Source organism: Thalassophryne amazonica, chromosome 12 (assembly GCF_902500255.1).
Source record: "Thalassophryne amazonica chromosome 12, fThaAma1.1, whole genome shotgun sequence".
NCBI classification, from domain to species: domain Eukaryota; kingdom Metazoa; phylum Chordata; class Actinopteri; order Batrachoidiformes; family Batrachoididae; genus Thalassophryne; species Thalassophryne amazonica.
Window position 1 is genome coordinate 46989317 of NC_047114.1, and position 23955 is coordinate 47013271.

A 23955-nucleotide genomic window follows, 5' to 3' on the forward strand; every position below is an offset into this window, starting at 1 on the left:
CCGGCGGCCCCGAGTGTGATGCACATGTTCAAAACTCTCTGGCTGCCGTCGAGATGGGACACCTATCTGACGGCGATCCATGTGCAATCTGAGGACCATCTGACCACAATTTACATATTCCGATGGCAGCAAAACAGGATCTGAAACGATTTGAGCGCATACAAGGGAACCTCGAGATGGATCTGGCATGGTATGCCTGCTGGGATGACCTGCATGTGCCATGTATAATAATGCTCTGCGTCTGATGCAGGGGACAGCATGGCCTAATGCCAGCAAACTTTCAGAGAAGCTGTTCAGTGGCATGCATACGCTTAGTGGCCCATGCAGCATTATGCATACATACACACACGCGCACAGACACACATATATACGGCTGAGTGATAATTCACTTGTGCGTGAGGAACACAGCGCTCACTCCCACTCCGGCCCAGTGTTTGCCATCCAGACGTTTGGACATCGGGCAGTCTGCAACACCTTTTATGGCCGTTGACGGCAGTCTGTGTCATCTACCTGTTGTCTACATGCACTTTGGATGCCATGGTGCAGGTGTGGACGGGGTACTCCGGATGGGTTCTTACACTGTTGACTACACCTCTTTTTCCTCAACTGCGTCGGATTATAGCAATATGTGCTGTGTCGAGCATGGTTCCTCCACATTCTTGCTGTGTGTAACGGGGGCTTAAGATTTGAAGACTTTTCCTCTTAAAATGACAATTAATGCATTTAAGTATAATGCTTTTTTCATCTGTGTATTTTCAGGGAGGAGCATAGATGACTATACATCTCTAAAATACCTCCTGTCATGGGTTCCATACCTGTCCTGGCTATCCATTCTGGTTCCCTCATTCATACGAGTACCTCGATTTGTGCTGACTCTCGCATATAGTCGATTCTAACCAATGATGATATCAGCACTAATCAGTTCTAGCCAATACTGATATCAGTACTAACATGTTTCTACTAATTCATACATTATGATTTATTCTAGCAAAAGCAAATAGCAGCCATAAGAACATAAGAAATCCTGAACAAAGCTTATTTTTATTACCCTGAATTAGTGAACAATATTTATGTGACTCTATGGATTATTTCCTGTGCCGACGAGTACTTGGCAAATGTGATTATATGAAGTTTTCAGTATATATGAATGATGTCCTAAACAGTGTTTTCTGCATATTAACATTAACACTACCCACCATAGGTACATTTAAAAAAAAAATGTGAAAATGTAATGTAATCATGACTGTGTGCAATGTTTCAATATTCAATGATGCTTATGATTACAAATATTACAAACATGATTGAGGTATACGTTTGTACTCTGTAATGTATTTCTATTAAATCCATATTCCCAGCACTACAAGTGTATTTGAGGAATTCTTATTGCCCAAGGACAGACTGGAAATCTTGACGCTTTCTAAAAATGTGCACAAATTATCACTAAAAATGATGAAATGTTGATACTTTATAAAATCATGAACAATAAAAGTTGATAAGTGCACAGGTGAAGGATAAAGAACAGCTGCCTGAAATCTGCGCTCTATTTCAGCCGCGGCCATATTGTTGCTACGTCATCACGAGAGCAGCACCTTCTGATTCAAGCCAAGAACGCATGTCTGAATAAGCTGTGGGGACACAGACATATGATTTTGAGCCTTATTTAGATGACAATGAGAGAGACTAAACATTGGAGGAAAACCTTCAGTCTGACAACAGTGATGATATTGGCAGATGTCAGAACACAGAATGGTGATTATAAAATCAATCAATAAATAATGCAGGTGATTTCTGCATCATAAACTTTATTATTATTATTTTTATTTATTTTGCCAACTCTTTGGTTGTAATCAAGTGATTAAAAAAAAAAAAAAGTTTTACTATATGTTACGTCCGAAAAAAGTCAATCAATCAATCAATTTTATTTATATAGCGCCAAATCACAACAAACAGTTGCCCCAAGGCGCTTTATATTGTAAGGCAAGGCCATACAATAATTACGTAAAAACCCCAACGGTCAAAACGACCCCCTGTGAGCAAGCACTTGGCGACAGTGGGAAGGAAAAACTCCCTTTTAACAGGAAGAAACCTCCAGCAGAACCAGGCTCAGGGAGGGGCAGTCTTCTGCTGGGACTGGTTGGGGCTGAGGGAGAGAACCAGGAAAAAGACATGCTGTGGAGGGGAGCAGAGATCAATCACTAATGATTAAATGCAGAGTGGTGCATACAGAGCAAAAAGAGAAAGAAACAGTGCATCATGGGAACCCCCCAGCAGTCTAAGTCTATAGCAGCATAACTAAGGGATTACAATAGTCCAGCCTAGAGGAAATAAATGCATGAATTAGTTTTTCAGCATCACTCTGAGACAAGACCTTTCTAATTTTAGAGATATTGCGTAAATGCAAAAAAGCAGTCCTACATATTTGTTTAATATGCGCTTTGAATGACATATCCTGATCAAAAATGACTCCAAGATTTCTCACAGTATTACTAGAGGTCAGGGTAATGCCATCCAGAGTAAGGATCTGGTTAGACACCATGTTTCTAAGATTTGTGGGGCCAAGTACAATAACTTCAGTTTTATCTGAGTTTAAAAGCAGAAAATTAGAGGTCATCCATGTCTTTATGTCTGTAAGACAATCCTGCAGTTTAGCTAATTGGTGTGTGTCTTCTGGCTTCATGGATAGATAAAGCTGGGTATCATCTGCGTAACAATGAAAATTTAAGCAATGCCGTCTAATAATACTGCCTAAGGGAAGCATGTATAAAGTGAATAAAATTGGTCCTAGCACAGAACCTTGTGGAACTCCATAATTAACCTTAGTCTGTGAAGAAGATTCCCCATTTACATGAACAAATTGTAATCTATTAGATAAATATGATTCAAACCACCGCAGCGCAGTGCCTTTAATACCTATGGCATGCTCTAATCTCTGTAATAAAATTTTATGGTCAACAGTATCAAAAGCAGCACTGAGGTCTAACAGAACAAGCACAGAGATGAGTCCACTGTCCGAGGCCATAACATTCACTAATAATGTTTCTGTACTATGATGAATTCTAAAACCTGACTGAAACTCTTCAAATAGACCATTCATCTGCAGATGATCAGTTAGCTGTTTTACAACTACCCTTTCAAGAATTTTTGAGAGAAAAGGAAGGTTGGAGATTGGCCTATAATTAGCTAAGATAGCTGGGTCAAGTGATGGCTTTTTAAGTAATGGTTTAATTACTGCCACCTTAAAAGCCTGTGGTACATAGCCAACTAATAAAGATAGATTGATCATATTTAAGATCAAAGCATTAAATAATGGTAGGGCTTCCTTGAGCAGCCTGGTAGGAATGGGGTCTAATAGACATGTTGATGGTTTGGATGAAGTAACTAATGAAAATAACTCAGACAGAACAATCTGAGAGAAAGAGTCTAACCAAATACCGGCATCACTGAAAGCAGCCAAAGATAACGATACGTCTTTGGGATGGTTATGAGTAATTTTTTCTCTAATAGTTAAAATTTTATTAGCAAAGAAAGTCATGAAGTCATTACTAGTTAAAGGAATACTCGGCTCAATAGAGCTCTGACTCTTTGTCAGCCTGGCTACAGTGCTGAAAAGAAACCTGGGGTTCTTATTTTCTTCAATTAGTGATGAGTAGTAAGATGTCCTAGCTTTACGGAGGGCTTTTTTATAGAGCAACAGACTCTTTTTCCAGGCTAAGTGAAGATCTTCTAAATTAGTGAGACGCCATTTCCTCTCCAACTTACGGGTTATCTGCTTTAAGCTGCGAGTTTGTGAGTTATACCACGGAGTCAGGCACTTCTGATTTAAAGCTCTCTTTTTCAGAGGAGCTACAGCATCCAAAGTTGTCTTCAATGAGGATGTAAAACTATTGACGAGATACTCTATCTCACTTACAGAGTTTAGGTAGCTACTCTGCACTGTGTTGGTATATGGCATTAGAGAACATAACGAAGGAATCATATCCTTAAACCTAGTTACAGCGCTTTCTGAAAGACTTCTAGTGTAATGAAACTTATTCCCCACTGCTGGGTAGTCCATCAGAGTAAATGTAAATGTTATTAAGAAATGATCAGACAGAAGGGAGTTTTCAGGGAATACTGTCAAGTCTTCAATTTCCATACCATAAGTCAGAACAAGATCTAAGATATGATTAATGTGGTGGGTGGACTCATTTACATTTTGAGCAAAGCCAATTGAGTCTAATAATAGATTAAATGCAGTGTTGAGGCTGTCATTCTCAGCATCTGTGTGGATGTTAAAATCGCCCACTATAATTATCTTATCTGAGCTAAGCACTAAGTTAGACAAAAGGTCTGAAAATTCACAGAGAAACTCACAGTAACGACCAGGTGGACGATAGATAATAACAAATAAAACTGGTTTTTGGGACTTCCAATTTGGATGGACAAGACTAAGAGTCAAGCTTTCAAATGAATTAAAGCTCTGTCTGGGTTTTTGATTAATTAATTGATTAATTAAAAGTGATGAGGAAGTGTGGATTTTTTTTTCTAAGAAACATTTACATACATTTCAAATCTGAAAAATGACACGAGGGACTGAAAATATCAGCTATTTTTAAAATGAATATTGTTTCCTTCTACTGTACGTTAATAGCATAACACGTTATTATTAAATATTAAAACCATTCACACAAGGAGTAAATAATGTCTTACTTCTGTTTCAGTGAGATCATCTGAAAACATATCCACCTTTACAAAATGACTTGAAAATAATTTAATTCCTTCTGTCCTGGCTGAAGAAAAGTCCATTTGTCACACGGGAGTTTGGTGCCGGATTACAGCGCCGGCTGTAATCCGTTATTGCAGCTGATGGATCGAGTCTCTGTTGTTAACGAGCCACTTTGCTCTGCAAGATGAAAGAGTCCCAGTTCCACATCTGGTTATAACGTCTCAGTCTGCACACAACGAAATTATCCCATAAAACAATAAAATAAAATAATCTGAAAATACTCAGCTTTGTCTCTGTGTGGAGTGGAGAATCCACATGACACCATGCACATGCGCTCATCAATATAAAAGTGTTCCAGACGTGCGGAGGAATTTCTCGGATAATCACTCGATGGAAAAACCACCGACAGCTGTCTGAACACCATCTCAAAGCCGTCCTGTGAGACCAAAACGGAGGTGGTTTTGTCTTGCTCCAGTAGCGAATCCATCATGACGCGCGAAGCCTCCACTCGGCTTTCCATGACAAAATCTCTTGTTAAAAGTGAAATCTGCCGGAAAATGGTTGATGTCCAGCTCTTGTGATAACCAGAGAAATGGCACACGATGGTCACGGATCCAGACAGCCATCCGTTTAGAAATGAAATGGTCGCTCAGCCTGTCAATGGCGGCTTAAGAGCGCGGCGTGCCCCACAGCTCCTGGGGGCCGTCCTTAAAGCGATAGTAACACTCCTTATTCTCTACCAAGCCCGTAACATTTTCACTGAAAGCCAGATAAATTTTTCTAATGGTTTCCAGCTGCCAGTCTCTAACAGTTTCTGAAAAAATTTTGATGGAAAAAAAGCCCAAATCATGCCGCCATTTCCTGGCAATGAAAATCCAACGAGGGGGCTGGACCACTCCTCACTCAAAGCCTGCTCACAGGGGAATGACGCAACCAGCAGGTGTGGAAAAACTCACGCATGCGCATGAGGGTTCAAGCTTGTCTGACGCAATCACACGTGATTCAAATCCATATGGTTTTTGAAAAAAATAATAAGGTCGGATACTTTTCTAATAGACCTCGTATTTTAGCATTGCGTTATATTTTTTAAATATGGTTGACATCATTTTTATTGTGAGTTGCACAACTATATATTGCTGGTTTAGTGAACCATCTTTTGCACAAAACATCTTTGCCCAAATAATAAACCATGTTGTCCTGTGCAAAGTAAATCATTTGCAGTGAAAATGGTCTTCACCAACTTGGACACAACATTGCATAGTTTAAATTGGATAATAATTTGAATGGGTCTTTTTTATGTGAAACATGGCAGTTTATACCAAAAGGGGGTGGGCGGGCCTTACAGAATGATTGCTTATTCAAAATCTCACTTTCATAAGTAAAGGCTCCACAGAACTGTGACATCATTAGAAGTATATACATGGGTGTTCGATTTGAAGAGAGAAAGGGTGTGGGGTGCAGAGCGGCTGAATGCTTTGCACCCCATAGTGGTGAGACAGGTGGGAGGGACAGTCAAGTGAATGGAGGAAGATCTGAGGGTGCAAAAGGGAATGGCAGTATCGAGGAGGTCAAACAAATATGGATATACAAGGCTGTGGATGGTGTTGAATGTTAACAAGGGGATTTTAAATTTAATACAGAACTTAACCAGGAGTCAGTGGAGTTGCTGCAGGACCTGGTGGATGGAGGTGGATCTGGTGATGATAAGGACAGCTGAATTCTGAACCAACTGAGGTTTATGGAGGTATTTGTGAGGGAGACCAAAGAGGACAGAATTGCAGTAGTCCAGGTGAGAAGTGACAAAGATAGTGGTATGGGCAGGGGCACCACCAAGGATTTTGGGCCCCATGAAAAGAAATATTACTGGGCCTCCCCGTAGCTGGCCACTAGGCCGGCGGAAAATTTTGAGAGTGTTGCATTAAACTATGCATTTTAATGATATTTTTGACTATTATTCCCATATTTGTGAAAAGAAAATCTTGATTTGATAGATGTAGGGAAAGCACTGAAAATACAATGAAATTAATTTAGATTCAGTTATTTGTTCCAAGACTGATGCACTGATACTCTCGACTGACAATAATATGTATATGAAGCTGGTTGTTTCTATTTAATGTTCTGATTTCTCTGATTGGATTGAGAGCAATCACCCAGTCTGCACACAGTAGAAATGTTCTCTGTTCCTCCTGCAAAACAGGAGTGGGGTGACAGTCCCATAATAGTGACCAAACATTATATTTCAGCAGTAGTTGATGCTTTTTATTTTGATTATCTTATTCTTAGTTTTTTTCCCTCCATAATAATCAATTCAACACACAGCTGCTCACCTCAGGGGATCCTGGGCTTGTTCGGGTGGGGCGAGGGGGACTAGAGTGCCTTAATTGAGAGAGTAGTGTCTACTCAGAACATAGCACCATTTGGGCTCTTATCGATGCCTGCACAACTGCCTCAACATGTTTGACCTCCGGGTCATAACCACACTGCAACACATGTCCATTTTCCACTGCATCTTCACTTTTTCTTTGCATTTTCACTTTGTTTACCGTGTAATTTGCCTAAAAACTGAGACAGATGAGTGACTGGGTGATAATGGGGCTGTGCACAGAAGTACATTTATTGTGTTATATGCTTTCATTTTAACCTTTTAGCATCCATGAGAAAATAGTCATTAAAAAAAAAAAAAAAAAAACCTCCAGGATGCATCCCTGTACATCAAAAATGCAAAATTTTCTGGGGAGCCTTGCATGGCCACCCATAACCCCTGCCCTGTCACCAAATAAGACCCCCTCCCCCTTACATCCTGGCTACAGACCAGACATTTTATAGTACTGAATGAAGTAAAAGCTCTAGAAAAGCTGTCCACTTAAAATGTGCTTATCCTAAGGATTTAAATAATGTGTAGGTTAAAGTCTTTTTATAATGTTGCATTAGAAAAGAGCAGCAATGGTTCGTGAGTGAAATCTAATCTTGTTCAGCAGGAGAACAGTTTGCTGTTTTCTTAGCTGTCTCCACCTCGTTTTAACTTCAGCACTAAGAAGTGATTGCAAAACGGTTTCTATAAAAAGGTAGACGTGAACATCTTATGATTTGACCATGAAAAAAGTTGTCAGATTTTTTTTCTTTAATCCCTGTGTATGTCATGTGACTTACTGTATAATTGTGGAGAAAAAGGTGTTTCCATTGCAGTTTTGCAAAATACAGTTTTTTCTTCTTCAAAATACGTGTCCATTAAGCATAACGCAGTGGACGGCCAGACGTTTAAGGTAAGCAGCTAACTGCATAAATGGTCATTCTTAAACGTTTCTTTCCATTTAGTGATGTAAACATGCACACATTTACCTCTGTAGTGATCTTCTCCACGTTAGCACATGCTTTTAGTTTTGACAATTCAGTGACGACAAGAAGTTTGCTATTTTTAGCCTGTCCTGTATAAATATATTATGTAGCTGTTTGGCCTCTGAAGGTGTTTACATTCTAAAACAATACTGCACTGATTAAAATAGTTTTTTGTCCTGAATGAAAAGATGAACCCAAAAGCATATAAAAGCCCAGGTTTTTTTTAAAATGCCTGTTTCATTTTAACATAAAGTAATTTACAAGGTTTCCAAGCAGCTGAGACATCAACCCTGCATCCGAATACTTAGTATGTGCTAATGTTGGTTAGAAAACTACTACCCAAATGTTATTATTGTACATACTACAACCCCTGGCAATAATTATGGAATCACCGGCCTCGGAGGATGTTCATTCAGTTGTTTGATTTTGTAGAAAAAAAGCAGATCACAGACATGACACAAAACTAAAGTCATTTCAAATGGCAACTTTCTGGCTTTAATAAACACTATAAGAAATCAGAAAAAATAACTGTGGCAGTCAGTAACGGTTACTTTTTTAGACCAAGCAGAGGGAAAAAAATATGGACTCACTCAATACTGAGGAATAAATTATGGAATCACCCTGCTCGTTAGTCTGCATCTAAAAAGGAGTGATCACACCTTGGAGAGCTGTTGCACCAAGTGGACTGACATGAATCATGGCTCCAACACGAGAGATGTCAACTGAAACAAAGGAGAGGATTATCAAACTCTTAAAAGAAAGTAAATCATCACGCAATGTTGCAAAAGATGTTGGTTGTTCACAGTCAGCTGTGTCTAAACTCTGGACCAAATACAAACAACATGGGAAGGTTGTTAAAGGCAAACATACTGGTAGACCAAGGAAGACATCAAAGCGTCAAGACAGAAAACTTAAAGCAATATGTCTCAAAAATCGAAAATGCACAACAAAACAAATGAGGAACGAATGGGAGGAAACTGGAGTCAACATCTGTGACCGAACTGTAAGAAACCGCCTAAGGAAATGGGATTTACATACAGAAAAGCTAAATAAAAGCCATCATTAACACCTAAACAGAAAAAAACAAGGTTACAATGGGCTAAGGAAAAGCAATCGTGGACTGTGGATGACTGGATGAAAGTCATATTCAGTGATGAATCTCGAATCTGCATTGGGCAAGGTGATTATGCTGGAACTTTTGTTTGGTGCCGTTCCAATGAGATTTATAAAGATGACTGCCTGAAGAGAACATGTAAATTTCCACAGTCATTGATTATATGGGGCTGCATGTCAGGTAAAGGCACTGGGGAGATGGCTGTCATTACAGCATCAATAAATGCACAAGTTTACGTTGATATTTTGGACACTTTTCCTATCCCATCAATTGAAAGGATGTTTGGGGATGATGAAATCATTTTTCAAGATGATAATGCATCTTGCCCTAGAGCAAAAACTGTGAAAACATTCCTTGCAAAAAGACACATAGGGTCAATGTCATGGCCTGCAAATAGTCCGGATCTTAATCCAATTGAAAATCTTTGGTGGAAGCTGAAGAAAATGGTCCATGACAAGGCTCCAACCTGCAAAGCTGATCTGTCAACAGCAATCAGAGAAAGTTGGAGCCAGATTGATGAAGAGTACTGTTTGTCACTCATTAAGTCCATGCCTCAGAGACTGCAAGCTGTTATAAAAGCCAGAGGTGGTGCAACAAAATACTAGTGATGTGTTGGAGCGTTCTTTTGTTTTTCATGATTCCATAATTTTTTCCTAAGAATTGAGTGATTCCATATTTTTTCCCCTCTGCTTGGTCTAAAAAAGTAACCGTTACTGACTGCCACAATTTTTTTTCTTGATTTCTTATAGTGTTTCTTAAAGCCAGAAAGTTGCCATTTGAAATGACTTTAGTTTTGTGTCATGTCTGTGATCTGCTTTTTTTCTACAAAATTAAACAACTGAATGAACATCCTCCGAGGCTGGTGATTCCATAATTTTTGCCAGGGGTTGTAGAAGTACGCGAGAGAGAAGTAGAACCGCAACTTGGATGTGCTACTCTGCTCCATCTTGTGCCCTTTGACCCGAATGACTCATATGTTCATACTCCACTCTGCCACAAAAACTGTTTTGCAAAGACAGACTTTTTAAATCAGTTACAAATGTATATATTGCTTGCTGCTACCATTTTTATACATGTCATTTGCTTTGAATTTTCCTGGGTAGTTCAGTTACTTCTCGCTGCCTCCTTGGATAGTGTAGTGTCCATTCGAGCACCATGTAGGTTGCAGATGATAATACCGTTTGACAACTACTACTCAGCAGCCTTCCAGAAAGAGTTTGTCCCACTTCCCATCACAAGGATTTTTTTCCCCTTTTTTTGAGATTGGTAATCTGTCGTGGATTACTGGTTTGAGATACTTTGCGGTCGTGGGAGTCATCACACAAACACCTCTTTTGACCAATCGGTGGTCTGCTCCGTGGGTGTGCCACGCCCACCGCGGCGTCACTGGGAGAGTCACTGCGGCCTTGAGGGCTTCCTGGTCCTGAGCTCCGCCTCGCCTCCAACTGACCGGACAGCCGAGACACTAAAAGAACAAAAGCCAACAACCCACCGATTCGAGAGGAAGGTTCAAATCCCTGCTGACGGTTCACCGAGCGGAGGTTTCTGTTGATAAACCACAGGAGTTAACTCAGGACTCAACTCTTTACCGAGGCGACAAACTTGTGCCGCCTCGTATCTTTGTGTCCCGGTGATCGGCGGAGCTGCGGGATAAATAAGACCGGCGGGGTCAAACGGACGGACGGCTTTGTTTCCTCCTGCTCCTCCACCAAAGTTACACCAGAAAACGCGCGGGCAGAAGTGAAGGTGTGGGTTTTCTGTGGACCCTGTTGGGGGGGAAAGCGCGTAAGTTTATTTTGATGTTTTCACTGAAGCGTGTCTGATGACGGAGTGCGCGTGTGCCGTGGGTTTTAGTGAGTGCGCCATACGGGGGAGGGGGGGCATGCTAGACTGGCAACTTTGTAACTGTTTTCTTCATACCCGCACAGTGTAGCGATTAAAACCGCCGAGGCGACTGTGACGTAATCCCTTTGACTTTATTATGTCATACGGCTTTCATAATAACGTGTTTTGAGGAAACTGAAGTCCTGCGTGCCTCAGGCGACCTGACTAGTGGGCCATGGCCTATGAATAAGCAACACCTCCTTAACAAAATAACTCATCCAACATGACTCATACCATTAAATACTTTTTTTTTTATTATTATTATTGTTAACTCCAGATTTGGACAGTAATAAGAAATGCATTAGTACTTTTGGAAAAGTTCCTCTTGTTTGGCTTTCTGATGTTTTTTTTCCACCCTGATAGTATCGAGTGTTGGGAATCGTTTCACACCTGTTTCATAACAAATACATTTATATTATATTGTGGCTCGAACCATTTTCCTGAAGTCATGCTTGACTTCCACTTTTGGAGTGGAACGCATTGCTGGAGTAATGACTTATTTTTTGTTTTTATAGATTAATCTGGATGAAGAGGCCTTGCTGATCATTTGGGATTGAGACCTTGGACGTGGAACAGATTCTGACTGGGAAGGGGTGAGAAACTAGAGTGGTTTCTTTTGGGTCACCGTGCCATTAGGTCTGGCTCTTTGCCACCAATCCCCCACTCCCACCAAACAAAAGTCAGTTGCCACTGTTTGGGGGAGGGGGGCTGTCTGGACAGAGAGTACACAGCTAGTTTCATTGCAAGGATCAGAATAAAGAAGTAGGGGGAAGGGTAACAGCTGTCAGATAATTGACAGTCGAGAACTGAAAGTTCTGTTCTGTTGAATAGATGTTCCTGCTCAGTCACCTTATCTGTGAATGTGAAACAACTTTGCAAACAAGCAAAATGTCAGTGACTAAACATTTTTATATATATTTTTCCCCTTTAGGTGAAAGAAATCTGTGGTGATCCCTCAGATGGCAAACTACAAGGAACATAATGGCAGAACTGGACTATGGGCCATAAATGAGCCCTTTGAAGGCAAAGTAAAAAAGACAGAACTTGAATTACAGCATGCAGCTCAGTGCTCACCCAAGGATGTGTGCGACTGTGCCAGTACAGCTGACGGCAACACAAGTGGGGCTAGTTTCACCACTAATAACAACTCTGTTGTGTGTCTGCCTCTGGTGTCAGAGGGATTGAAATTGGTATGGACACAGGCTGATCAGACTCGTGATCTTGACGGCATCTCGGAGCTGGTTCAAGCCTTCAACTTGTTTCCATACCCGTCATCTCGAGAGGTTAACACCCTGGCACGGATCTGTGCTTTGCCATTGGACAAAGTTAAGGTTTGGTTTATGGTGCAGAGAATTAAGTATGGCATCAGCTGGTCCTCGGAGGAGATTGAGGAGACGCGACGGAAGCTGTCAGTGCCTGAGCTTTCTGGTGACTGTAATGAAAGTACAGAGGAGCGCAAGATGACAAGCAAGAGTAGCAGTTGTGTGGAATTGGCAATTAAGGACGATGGCAGTGATGTAGAGGCGGATCTATCGAGCATAGCCCCACAGAAAACAACACCAAAGTGTGAATCACCAGATTCCTATAAATTAACCAAACCCACTGCCCCGTGTTTTAGCACCACTCTCCCTCCTCCTCAGGATCTATGTTTTTACCGTCCGCCTGTGGACATACCAGCAAGTAGTGCAGCTGATGTCTCAATTGACCTTTCAAAGTCATCTTCACAACAGCAACGTCACGGGCGCTACAAAAAGTCTAAAGCTCAGCTTGCTGCTCTCCGCAATAGCTTTCTTAAAGAGAACTGGCCTGCTGAGGCAGAACTTAGACGTTTGCAGGAAGAAACTGGACTGAGCCGTAATGACATTCGGAAATGGTTCAGCGACAGCCGCTATCAACTCAGGGTCGGCCGAGGAGCTCTTGCAGCAGCTCAGAGCTATACCCCCCACACTGGTTCTGGCGGTAAACATGATCTACCAATTCAGCCGGTTTCCCTTATTACTCAACAAACTCGTCAGCTAAGTGGTGTGAAGGGATATGAGGTCGCCCGGAGTAATGGGATTAAACAGTCACATTTCTTTCAGACCTTCTTATCAAACAGCCTAGAAGCACTGGATGAAAGAGCACTTGGTGGAGAGGAGGATGAGGACGATGCTATAGAGGTGATTTCTGGTGATGGTGACACTTCTAAAGATGAGAATGATTGTGAAGAACAACCATTACAGTTGACAAAGACCTGCAATATTCAGCCAGATGTTCCACAGCAATTATCCAGCATAATAAAATCAACTCCTTGCTCTTCTCCATCTGGCAGCCCGCCACCGCCGGCTTCACCTAATAAACAACTTTCAAATGGTTTAAGCACATCAAAGAAGTCCACCCACACAGCTAAAGCCAGTTCTTCACAAACACCCGTGTCCACTTCAGGGGCTTCCTCATCCACATCCTCTGCCCTCACACCTTCAGGGCGACCACGGAAAACCAAGGAGCAATTGGGTTTGTTAAAGCAGTACTTTTTACGCTGCCAGTGGCCTAAGAGTGAAGAATACACCGAACTTGTTAAGATTACAGGTTTACCACGTGCAGATGTTATTCAGTGGTTTGGGGACACACGGTATGCTGTTAAAAATGGTCAGCTGCGCTGGGTAAAGGGAGTTCGTGACCAGTTCTTGGCGGAACTTGCAGCCCAGCACAGTAGCAATGGTTTGACTAACGGAAGTGGCACTGGGTCAACAACTCTGGGTGGGGGTAGCCGTAAACGAAAATCTCAAGCAAATGCAACAAGGTCAGACTCTCCTGATATCCAACCGCTGGTGTCATATTACCATACAACAGGCTTACTCCAGGAAAAAGATCTTGACTCGCTATGCAAAAAATCAAGAATGAGCTACCAACAAGTACGAAATTGGTTTGCTGCTCAGGAAATTGAAGTGGCTGACCAAAAATCTAATGCTATGAACTGAAGCATTAAAGTAGATATGCAAACACAAAATTTAAAAAAAGGATGCCAAGTACAATGCTGCTTACATCCCTCACATCTGAAAACTTTATTACTTGGGCTTGTGTTGCTTTAATTAAGGCAGGTTTATAGTATAAAATCTTCCATGTACAACGCCAAAGTGAGGTGTATATATGTATTTTGTTTTTTTAATATATGCTGCATTTCCTGCTTTTCATAATATATTTGGATTTGAATTGTTTGTGTTCCTGTAAATAGGACAGTAACTTGTACAAGGGCTGTCCATAAAGTATAGGTCCTTTTTATTTTTTTCAAAAACTATATGGATTTCATTCATACGTTTTTACGTCAGACATGCTTGAACCCTCGTGCGCATGCGTGAGTTTTTCAACGCCTGTCGGTGACGTCATTCGCCTGTGAGCACTCCTTGTGGGAGGAGTCGTCCAGCCCCTCGTCGGAATTCCTTTGAGAAGTTGCTGAGAGACTGGCGCTTTGTTTGATCAAAATTTTTTCTAAACCTGTGAGACACATCGAAGTGGACACGGTTTGAAAAATTAAGCTAGTTTACGGTGAAAATTTTAATGGCTGATGAGAGATTTTGAGGTGATACTGTCGCTTTAAGGACTTCCCACGGAGCGAGACGTCGTGCAGCACTCTCAGGCGCCGTTGTCAGCCTGTTTCAAGCTGAAAACCTCCACATTTCAGGCTCTATTGATCCAGGATGTCGTGAGAGAACAGAGAAGTTTCAGAAGAAGTCGGTTTCAGCATTTTATCCGGATATTCCACTGTTAAAGGAGATTTTTTTAATGAAAGACGTGCGGACGGGTCCGCGCATCGGGACGCAGCTGGCGCGGTGCAGCGGCACAGGAAAAACACCTCCGTGTTGATAACCATTTGTAAAATCCAGGCGGCTTTTGATGGCTTTTAGTGGAGTGAGTATATGAGAAATTGTTTAACAGCTGGACATGTTCCAACTTGTCCTTAAGGCTTCCAACAGAGGTGTTTTTCCTGTGGCGGAGCGTCGCGGCGGCTGTGAGCCGACGCTGCAATCCGCCCGCACGTCTTTCATTAAAAAAAATCTCCTTTAACAGTGGAATATCCAGATAAAATGCTGAAACCGACTTCTTCTGAAACTTCTCTGTTCTCTCACGACATCCTGGGTCAATAGAGCCTGAAATGTGGAGGTTTTCAGCTTGAAACAGGCTGACGACGGCGCCTGAGAGCGCTGCACGACGTCTCGCTCCGTGGGAAGTCCTTAAAGCGACAGTATCACCTCAAAATCTCTCATCAGCCGTTAAAATTTTCAACGAAAACCAGCTTAATTTTTCGAACCGTGTCCACTTCGATGTGTCTCACAGGTTTAGAAAACATTTTGATCAAACAAAGCGCCAGTCTCTCAGCAAGTTCTCAGACAAAGGAATTCCGACGAGGGGCTGGACGACGACTCCCACAAGGAGTGCTCACAGGCGAATGATGTCACCGACAGGCGTGGAAAAACTCACGCATGCGCACGAGGGTTCAAGCATGTCTGACGTAAAAACATATGAATGAAATCCATATAGTTTTTGAAAAAAAATAAAAAGGACCTATACTTTATGGACAGCGCTCGTACATTGGCTTTTTCGATTTTTGGATTTGTTTGTGTTTAGATATGAATACTTTTTTTTCTCCTTACAATTTTGTTGTAGCAGCATAATTTAAAGTAGCTGTACCTTTGGTACTCACTTAGGCCCTGTGTCCATGTAGCACCCATCCCCCTTCCTCCTGGGGGGCTTGTGTCATCACAATGCTTTGAGGGAAAAAAGTCACTTGATTTGTTTCTGTGACAGCAATAAATAGCTGATGACTAGTTTGAGTACAGTGACAAAAGCACTCACCCTCGGTCGGAACATCTGATAAATCTATCATGGACAATTTGGGAGGAGGGGGAAGATTTTTTGACACATCAACTGACCAGACAGATGGCAAAAACAAGCGTCGTCTTTGAGTCTGACAAGTTTGTGCTTGGCCTGATTGGTTGTCTGTAAGATTGCTTGCATGATGATGCCATGCCTTTCTTCAAGTTCAGAGATTTTCAACTTAAGCCCCTTTCACACCGGGCCTGCATAGAGTTGCATTGTGCTCCATGTCTAGTGTCTAGTATGCAGGAATGGCTGCATGTGTTGCGTGCAGGGGGAAAGCTTTGCCCAGTTCTTCTTCTGTGGTTGTGAAGCTTCACTGCCAGCAAAGTTAGCAGAGTCCAGCGAAATGAATAAAATCTAGCAATGCAGGTATGTACTGTTTTTTTTTTTTTTTAAACAACCTAAAAAGATTTTTCGCCGGACAATTGCGGAGGCATGGTGTACAGTAGCGCAGTGTTGCACAGACTTGCGTAGAGCACTGTGTCCAGTGCTGTATGATGAATGTCCATGAAAAAAATGTAGCATTTAATTTTTTTTTTTTTTTTTTGTGCCCATTTCGTGGATCACTTGCGTCCCTCCACGTATTGCTATGAAGGGCTGCATAAGCTCGACTTAGTTGGTACGCTACATTGCGCAACTATATGTTGGCCTGGTGTGAAAGGGGCTTTAAATGCAGCTGCAAAAAAAAAAAAACAAATAAGCGCTTTATGTGGCCACAAGTGCTTCATACTCATTTAGAGCAGTTAAAAAATAAATTAAGACATGGACACAGGCCCTAAAACGGTAAACTGCGCTGGAAAAATGCCTGTTGAATTGCTGACTGATAACTGTGATCATTCCTTTACAACCAATAATTCCTTTGAAAGAAACGCACACTGGACATGAAACCCTTAAACTGACGTGTTGCACTTTGGTTTTAGTCTGCTGCAGTTATGTACATTAAATCCGGGTTTCAGCAAACAATGGTTCAGATGTCTATGGTGTGGTTTTTATTCAGCCCTCCCTTTCATCCTACACTAAAACCTGCCTCGGGGGCTGGAAATAGGCTGTGCTGTTTTGATTTTAAAGGGCACTGTGCAACTGACAAGTAGGATTCCCTTAAATTCTAATTAATTCCCACAGTATACTTGTGTATTAAATTAATCTTGTGGGTGTGGCCTTGATCAGTTACATGTTAGCAACTTGAAAATACCTGTCTACATTCATGTAGCAATATAAGCATTCACTCATGATTAGCCTGTTACATCTTTATGTCCAACTTTCTAGACCTTATGCCATGTTATGAACCTGTGGTTGTATGTAGAGCCTTTATTTTTATGTCCTATCCTATGTTTGCTTCTCTCTGTTTGTGTGGGCTCCCATTTCCAAAGACATGCAGATTAGGTGAATTGGTGACTCTAAATTGTCTGTTGGTGAGCGTGTGAATGTGGCTGAGGTGTTGGCCCTGCAATGGACTTGTACCTGTACATGGTGAGCCCTGCCTCTGGCCCATTGACCACCAAGATAGGCTCCCGCTCATCACTGACCCTTAATTGGAATAAGCGAGTTTAAACACTTCCACTGGGGTGAAGAATCACAGTGTATGGTGACATAATGCAGAAGGGAAATATTTTTACATGCTGGAAATAACTTGACAATATCAAGACCATATAACCAGTCCAAAAATATGTTATACTTGTGATGTGGAATTCTCTGGTGTAGTTTTAAGGGGGTTTTATATCAAAGTACTTTTTAAGTTAATATTTGTGCATCATGTTGACTGTCCATACCCAGCAGTAGCAAAATGTCTAACAATCCAAAAGAAACTTGTTTCTTCTTTCAACAAATAGTGCATTCAGTTCCCTAGTGATCTGGAGAACAAAGGTGTTTGTTGCCATTCACATGCTAAAGTTTGAGACCAACTTAGGCTCAGTAAAAAGTTGCTGAATAGTTAATATTTTCAAAGCAGTGATCAGTGCTGTATTTTGTCATTCTACTCACAAAATGGCAAACTATCATGTTCAGTAAAGGCTAATAAGCGCATGTTTTCAGCTGAGGATTTACCGTTTAAAAGTGGCACTAATTTGATCGTGCTTGGTTTTATTTGAAAAATGGTCACTGTAAAGCTGTTTTAAGAAAGTGTAAGCAATGGTTTAGTAGTACGAGTCAATTTTATTCTGATATTAAAGATTTTTAGAGCAAATTATTGACCCCCGCTCCCCCAATCAAAAAGAAGTGCTGTGATTATCACACCTGCTTCTGAAATAAACTTTCTAAAATTGTACTGCTAGAACTTAAACAAGGCTCCAAAATGTTGTAAATCTTACACTGTTGAAATAATCAAGATAACTTTGTGTCTCAAATCCTTTATTCAGATATATACCAACAGTTAATGTTTACCTTTCTAGAGTGGGCCCACAAAATTGGATCAAATGTTTGAATTATTTATTTTAAATATGTTAATAGACACGTAATGCCACAGCGTTACGTTGTTGGTGTAATTAAGAACTACAAATTATACAAACTTCATTAACAGTTTTAATTCCTCAAAACATTACAACATAGACAAAACTAAATTACTCAATACATTCTGCAAGATATTCAAACATTTATACTAACTGCTTCTGCCCCCCAAAACATACATATGTATATATATATATATGTATATATATCTCCCAAAGATGTGTTCCTTCCTCCTACTAACCCCTAAACTGTAACAAGAGGATCCTCAGGTATGTGGTCACTTCATAAATGTCTGGGTGATTGTAGTGGCAATCCATTCAACTGGAACTGGAAGACATTAGGGGTCTGACGCAGTATGCTGAGGATTACACAAACAGCTCCAGCAATTAAACTAGTGAAGAAAATGTACAAGGCATGATGCAGTGCTTTCATAGGCATTTCTTACCATGTAGGAGTGTTAAAGGATGTCGGTGTTCCTGCGTAAATCATAAAACATTTGAATTCAGAATGGAAAGTACAGTGTTCCATTTCTAGGATGATGCCTACAAAATTTTTTTTTTTTTTTGGCAACTACACTTACTGTGTTCATGAAGAGAACTGTGACTAGCAGTGGAGGTAGTTGATCCAGGAGTCTGTTAATGCAGGACAATATGCTTTGTTTTATTTTGTCAAACGAGTTGAAACCTGATGACTGCATAGAACAAATAAAATTAGGCTTACAGTGAGCGAAGAGAGACTGCGACCTCTTTCTCGGACCCACCCGTGGGACTCAGCTGACCCCATGTGACTGATACTTAAAACAGCATGTTACAAAGGTAAGAGAAGCGCTGAAGTTTAATGTACTGAAGATGTGTGTGAAAGCATACATGCACAGTGATATAAATAGTGAATATCCACTAAAACGTGGTATTTCAATACCTCATATTCCTTGAACGAGGGGTAACTGGTCATGAAAACAAAGGAGATGGTACGAGTTAGTCCATAGGTTCAAAAAAATTGAACCCAAAGATATGAACTGGCCTGCCAAAAGTTACACAAAGATAGGGAAAGTTGTCAGCCTTTGCTAAGAAACAAGGGCTAGTTTGTTCTTGCACAACTTTTCAACATGGCCCATCCTAATGTCAGTGGACTTGACCAACTGATGTTCTGATGGGTGCCTTTCAACAGCAGTAATACAGGTAGGACTTTAGTTTGGAATAGAGGCATAGGTCATAAGAAGCTGACTGTGAGTCTGCTGCTTCAGCTATGTGCGTGTGTGTGTGTGTACAGGGACACAGTCTTGGGGCATCATTGTCATGATCTGTACTGTTTGATGTGTTGGGTTCTGATAGTGATACTAGTTTCTCTTTGACCACTTTATGTATAGTGTGAGTGACCTGTGATTGGTCAAGATGAGGTGAATTTGAGCTTTCTGATGTATAGTAGTGTTCAGAATAATAGTAGTGTTATGTGACTAAAAAGATTAATCCAGGTTTTGAGTATATTTCTTATTGTTACATGGGAAACAAGGTACCAGTAGATTCTCACAAATCCAACAAGACCAAGCATTCATGATATGCACACTCTTAAGGCTATGAAATTGGGCTATTAGTAAAAAAAAAGTAGAAAAGGGGGCGTTCACAATAATAGTAGTGTGGCATTCAGTCAGTGAGTTCGTCAATTTTGTGGAACAAAGAGGTGTGAATCAGGTGTCCCCTATGTAAGGATGAAGCCAGCACCTGTTGAACATGCTTTTCTCTTTGAAAGCCTGAGGAAAATGGAACGTTCAAGACATTGTTCAGAAGAACAGCGTAGTATGAATAAAAAAGTTGATTGGAGAGGGGGAAACTTATAAGCAGGTGCAAAAAATTATAGGCTGTTCATCTACAATGATCTCCAATGCTTTAAAATGGACAAAAAAACAAAAACAGACGTGTGGAAGAAAACGGAAAACAACCATCAAAATGGATAGAAGAATAACCAGAATGTCAAAGGCTCACCCACTGATCAGTTCCAGGATGATCAAAGACAGTCTGGCGTTACCTGTAAGTGCTTTGACAGTTAGAAGACGCCTGTGTGAAGCTAATTTATTTGCAAGAATCCCCCGCAAAGTCCCTCTGTTAAATAAAAGACGTGCAGAAGAGGTTACAATTTGCCAAAGAATACAGCAACTGGCCTAAAGAGAAATGGAGGAATATTTTGTGGACTGATGAGAGTGAAATTGTTGTTGTTGGGTCCAAGGGTCGCAGACAGTTTGTGAGACGACCCCCAAACTCTGAATTCAAGCTACAGTTCACAGTGAAGCATGGTGGTGCAAGCATCATGATATGGGCATGTTTATCCTACTATGGTGTTTGGCCTATACAAGGTATATCGCATACCAGGTATCATGGATCAGTTTGGATATGTCAAAATACTTGAAGAGGTCATGTTGCCTTATGCTGAAGAGGACATGCCCTTGAAATGGGTGTTTCAACAAGACAATGACCCCAAGCACACTAGTAAACGAGCAAAATCTTGGTTCCAAACCAACAAAATTAATGCCTCACAGATGTGAAGAAATCATAAAAAAAACTGTGGTTATACAACTAAATACTAGTTTAGTGATTCACAGGATTGCTAAAAAAGCAGTTTGAACATAATAGTTTTGAGTTTGTAGCGTCAACAGCAGATGCTACTATTATTGTGAACACCCCCTTTTCTACTTTTTTTTTACTAATAGCCCAATTTCATAGCCTTAAGAGTGTGCATGGTCTTGTTGGATTTGTGAGAATCTACTGAATATACTGGTACCTTGTTTCCCATGTAACAATAAGAAATATACTCAAAACCTGGATTAATCTTTTTAGTCACATAGCACTACTATTATTCTGAACACTACTGTATGTCTTTGGGCTTACCTGGGGAAGTGACGGCCACAGGACGTGATATCCTATAATATATACCAGAAGAAAGAAAATAAGTTAGTGCTTCAGTTTAAAAAAAATACTGAAAAATCTGTTATGAAACATGATGGGTAGAGTATGGCATTACCCATCTATCTGAAACTGTCCTGGTGACACCTGCAGCAATCAATCACAATATGTAGGTTTTATTTATATTATTGGAACATGAGCGATTAGGAATAAGAAACTTTACATTTCCATCAGACTCTTGGAGCGCTTACCCTCCTCTGAGAAAGTGGTTTCTTCAATTCAGCGTTCTCTCTTTTCAACTCTAAAACTTGCTTTTTTAATTCGCTGTTCTCTCTTTTTAGCTCCGTCAGTTGCCTTGTGGTAGCAGACGAGGGAGTTGTAGTTTGTGTAATATTTACACAGGCACATCTGTGCATTACACACTAAACTTACCTGTAGCTCTGCTCTTTGACTTCCTTAAGATGCCTTTCCAGTTCAGCAGATTTACGTGTGAAGTGTGCTATAACTTTCTCCTTCTGCATCCTCTGAAAAAGTGCAATCTGTGGAGTGTGAAAGCCTCTGTTCAAAGTTCCTTTGATGAAAACAAGTGAGTTTGGAATCTGCAACCTTCTGTTAACCCCAACACATGAATCAGCTGCAAATCGTGAATTAATCACAAACCGTTAATTGCAAAATGTGAATACTGAAAAAATATCTCCCAAAATGTGAACGTGGGTCTCGCAAAATGTGAATATCATTCATAATAAATATATATATATATACTGTATATATATATATATTTTTTCAGTTTAGTTTATGGATTTTAGTTTACGGATCACTTACTGCAGCAAGTCTTGATCGTAAACCCTATCACTGCAAAAATGATTTTTTTTTTTTAACTGATTTATTTTTGTTGCGGGGGTCACAACAGCTGGTGAGGTGGGGAGGTGATCCAAACAGCTCTCGCTTTTGGTGTCCAGCACCCAGCCCTGCTGGGTGTGTCCCGCTCCAGGGACAGTGTCAGGTGAGGACTTTGACTGTGACGGTCCACCTTTCAAATGGGAACAAAGTTTGAGTTTGATGCCTTCGTTACCATCTGACAGGTGGACCGTCCCAATCACAGTCCTCACATGACACTCTCCCTGGAGTGGGACACAACCAGCAGGGCCAGGCGCCTGACACCAGAAACGAGAGCTGCTCAGATCACCTCTGTACCTCGCCAGTTGTTGTGACCCCCGCACCAGAAATAAAATAATGGTTTGCGGATAATTCACGATTTGCAGCTGATTCACGTTTTGGGGCTTAACACCTTCTCAAATGACCTTATGACACGGACATGCTAAAGTGATGCTATTTTTCTTGTCAGAGTCGCGGTATTCCACCAATTAACATCTTCCCCAATGATTGATGAACTGAGTGAATTGATTGTTCTGATGATGAGCTGCTAAAATTGAGGGCAATGAGGTGAACGCTGCATAGAAGACACAAACCTGTGAGATGTGCTCGACGCTACACTGAATGAGCTTCACCGGATCCTTGAAAAACACCTTTTCTTGTTGTTTCATCTACAACAGAAATTTGTGCAGGTAACAAGGTTATTATGACTGTACATGTCGTCTTTGACAAGTGTCAACTTTCAGCTCTAATTCAAGGGAGTTTGAAAACTATTGCGTTAACCTTTCAGAAACTACAGCAACTTGTATACACAGTTCCTCCATTTCAAAGGCCATAAGTAACTGGACAAACCAAACATAAGTTTTATTTATTTAGATTGTTTTTAAAAACAAATTATGTTTACAGACAGTATTCTTTAGACAAGTCAGGGGATGGATACATAAACATTTCTTCTTCTTTGTCTTTCGGCTGTTCCCGTTAGGGGTCGCCACAGCAGATCAATCGTTTCCATCTCACCCTGTCCTCTGTATCTTCCTCTGTCACACCAACCACCTGCATGTCCTCTCTCAGCACATCCATGAACCTCCTCTTTGGTCTCCCTCTTCTCCTCCTGCCTGGTGGCTCCATCCTCAGCATCCTTCTCCCTATATACCCTGGGTCCCTCCTCTGCACATGTCCAAACCATCTCAATCTCGCCTCTCTGACTTTGTCTCCAAACCGTCCCACCTGAGCTGTCCCTCTGATATGTTCATTCCTACTCTTGTCCATTCTTGTCACTCCCAAAGAGAATCTCAACATCTTCAGCTCTGCCACCTCCAGCTCTGCCTCCTGTCCTTTTGTTAGTGCCACTGTCTCTAAACCATACAACATAGCTGGTCTCACTACTGTTTTGTAAACTTTCCCCTTCACTCTTGCTGATATTCTTCGGTCACAAATCACTCCTGCCACCTTTCTCCACCCACTCCACCCTGCCTGCACTCTCTTCTTCACCTCTCTACCACACTCTCCATTACTTTGAACAGTTGACCCCCAAATATTTAAACTCATCTACTTTCACCACTTCTACTCCTTGAAACTGTACTATTCCACTGGGCTCCCTCTCATTCACACACATGTACTCAGTCTTGCTTCTACTGACTTTCATTCCCCTTCTCTCCAAAGCATATCTCCACTTCTCCAGACTAGACTCAACTTGCTCTCTACTCTCACTACAGATCACAATGTCATCTGCAAACATCATAGTCCATAGGGACTCCTGTCTGATCTCATCTGTCAACCTGTCCATCACCACTGCAAACAAGAAAGGACTCAGAGCTGATCCTTGGTGTAATCCCACCTCCACCTTGAAT

At 41.1% G+C, this 23955-nt stretch overlaps 3 protein-coding genes across 5 annotated transcripts in view; 2 read left to right on the top strand and 1 right to left on the bottom strand.

The window, feature by feature from the left end:
* The window catches only part of dhrs1 (dehydrogenase/reductase (SDR family) member 1), a 34447-nt gene extending 33090 nt beyond the window's left edge, over window positions 1-1357 (top strand). The window contains exon 9 of the mRNA XM_034182470.1: window positions 760-1357. Within this exon, the coding sequence (XP_034038361.1) occupies window positions 760-896 (137 nt within the window). The 3' untranslated portion in view covers window positions 897-1357. The remainder of the gene's footprint in view (window positions 1-759) is intronic.
* LOC117521138 (RING finger protein 212B-like) overlaps window positions 495-23955 on the bottom strand; it is a 50526-nt gene continuing 27065 nt past the window's right edge. The window contains exons 4-14 of one of the 2 annotated variants that reach the window (XM_034182471.1): window positions 22702-22776; window positions 21665-21771; window positions 21484-21586; window positions 21351-21379; window positions 21218-21249; window positions 19257-19281; window positions 19059-19131; window positions 18919-18970; window positions 18784-18814; window positions 18620-18696; window positions 495-506 (exon numbers count right to left, since the gene is read on the bottom strand). In XM_034182471.1, the coding sequence (XP_034038362.1) occupies window positions 18621-18696; window positions 18784-18814; window positions 18919-18970; window positions 19059-19131; window positions 19257-19281; window positions 21218-21249; window positions 21351-21379; window positions 21484-21586; window positions 21665-21771; window positions 22702-22776 (603 nt within the window). In that variant the 3' untranslated portion in view covers window positions 495-506; window position 18620. Of the gene's footprint in view, window positions 507-18364; window positions 18697-18783; window positions 18815-18918; window positions 18971-19058; window positions 19132-19256; window positions 19282-21217; window positions 21250-21350; window positions 21380-21483; window positions 21587-21664; window positions 21772-22701; window positions 22777-23955 lie in introns of those variants that run through there. The other variant, XM_034182472.1, reaches the window with a different exon arrangement.
* On the top strand, window positions 10554-14263 carry homeza (homeobox and leucine zipper encoding a). Of its 2 annotated transcripts, none has more exons than XM_034182468.1 (3): window positions 10554-10940; window positions 11555-11632; window positions 11971-14263. In XM_034182468.1, exon 3 carries the CDS (start codon window positions 11999-12001, stop codon window positions 13997-13999), a length of 2001 nt encoding a protein of 666 aa, XP_034038359.1. In that variant the 5' UTR covers window positions 10554-10940; window positions 11555-11632; window positions 11971-11998; the 3' UTR covers window positions 14000-14263. The 2 variants fall into 2 exon arrangements, with proteins under 2 accessions (XP_034038359.1, XP_034038360.1); XM_034182469.1 differs by having other exon boundaries at window positions 10554-10939; window positions 11545-11632.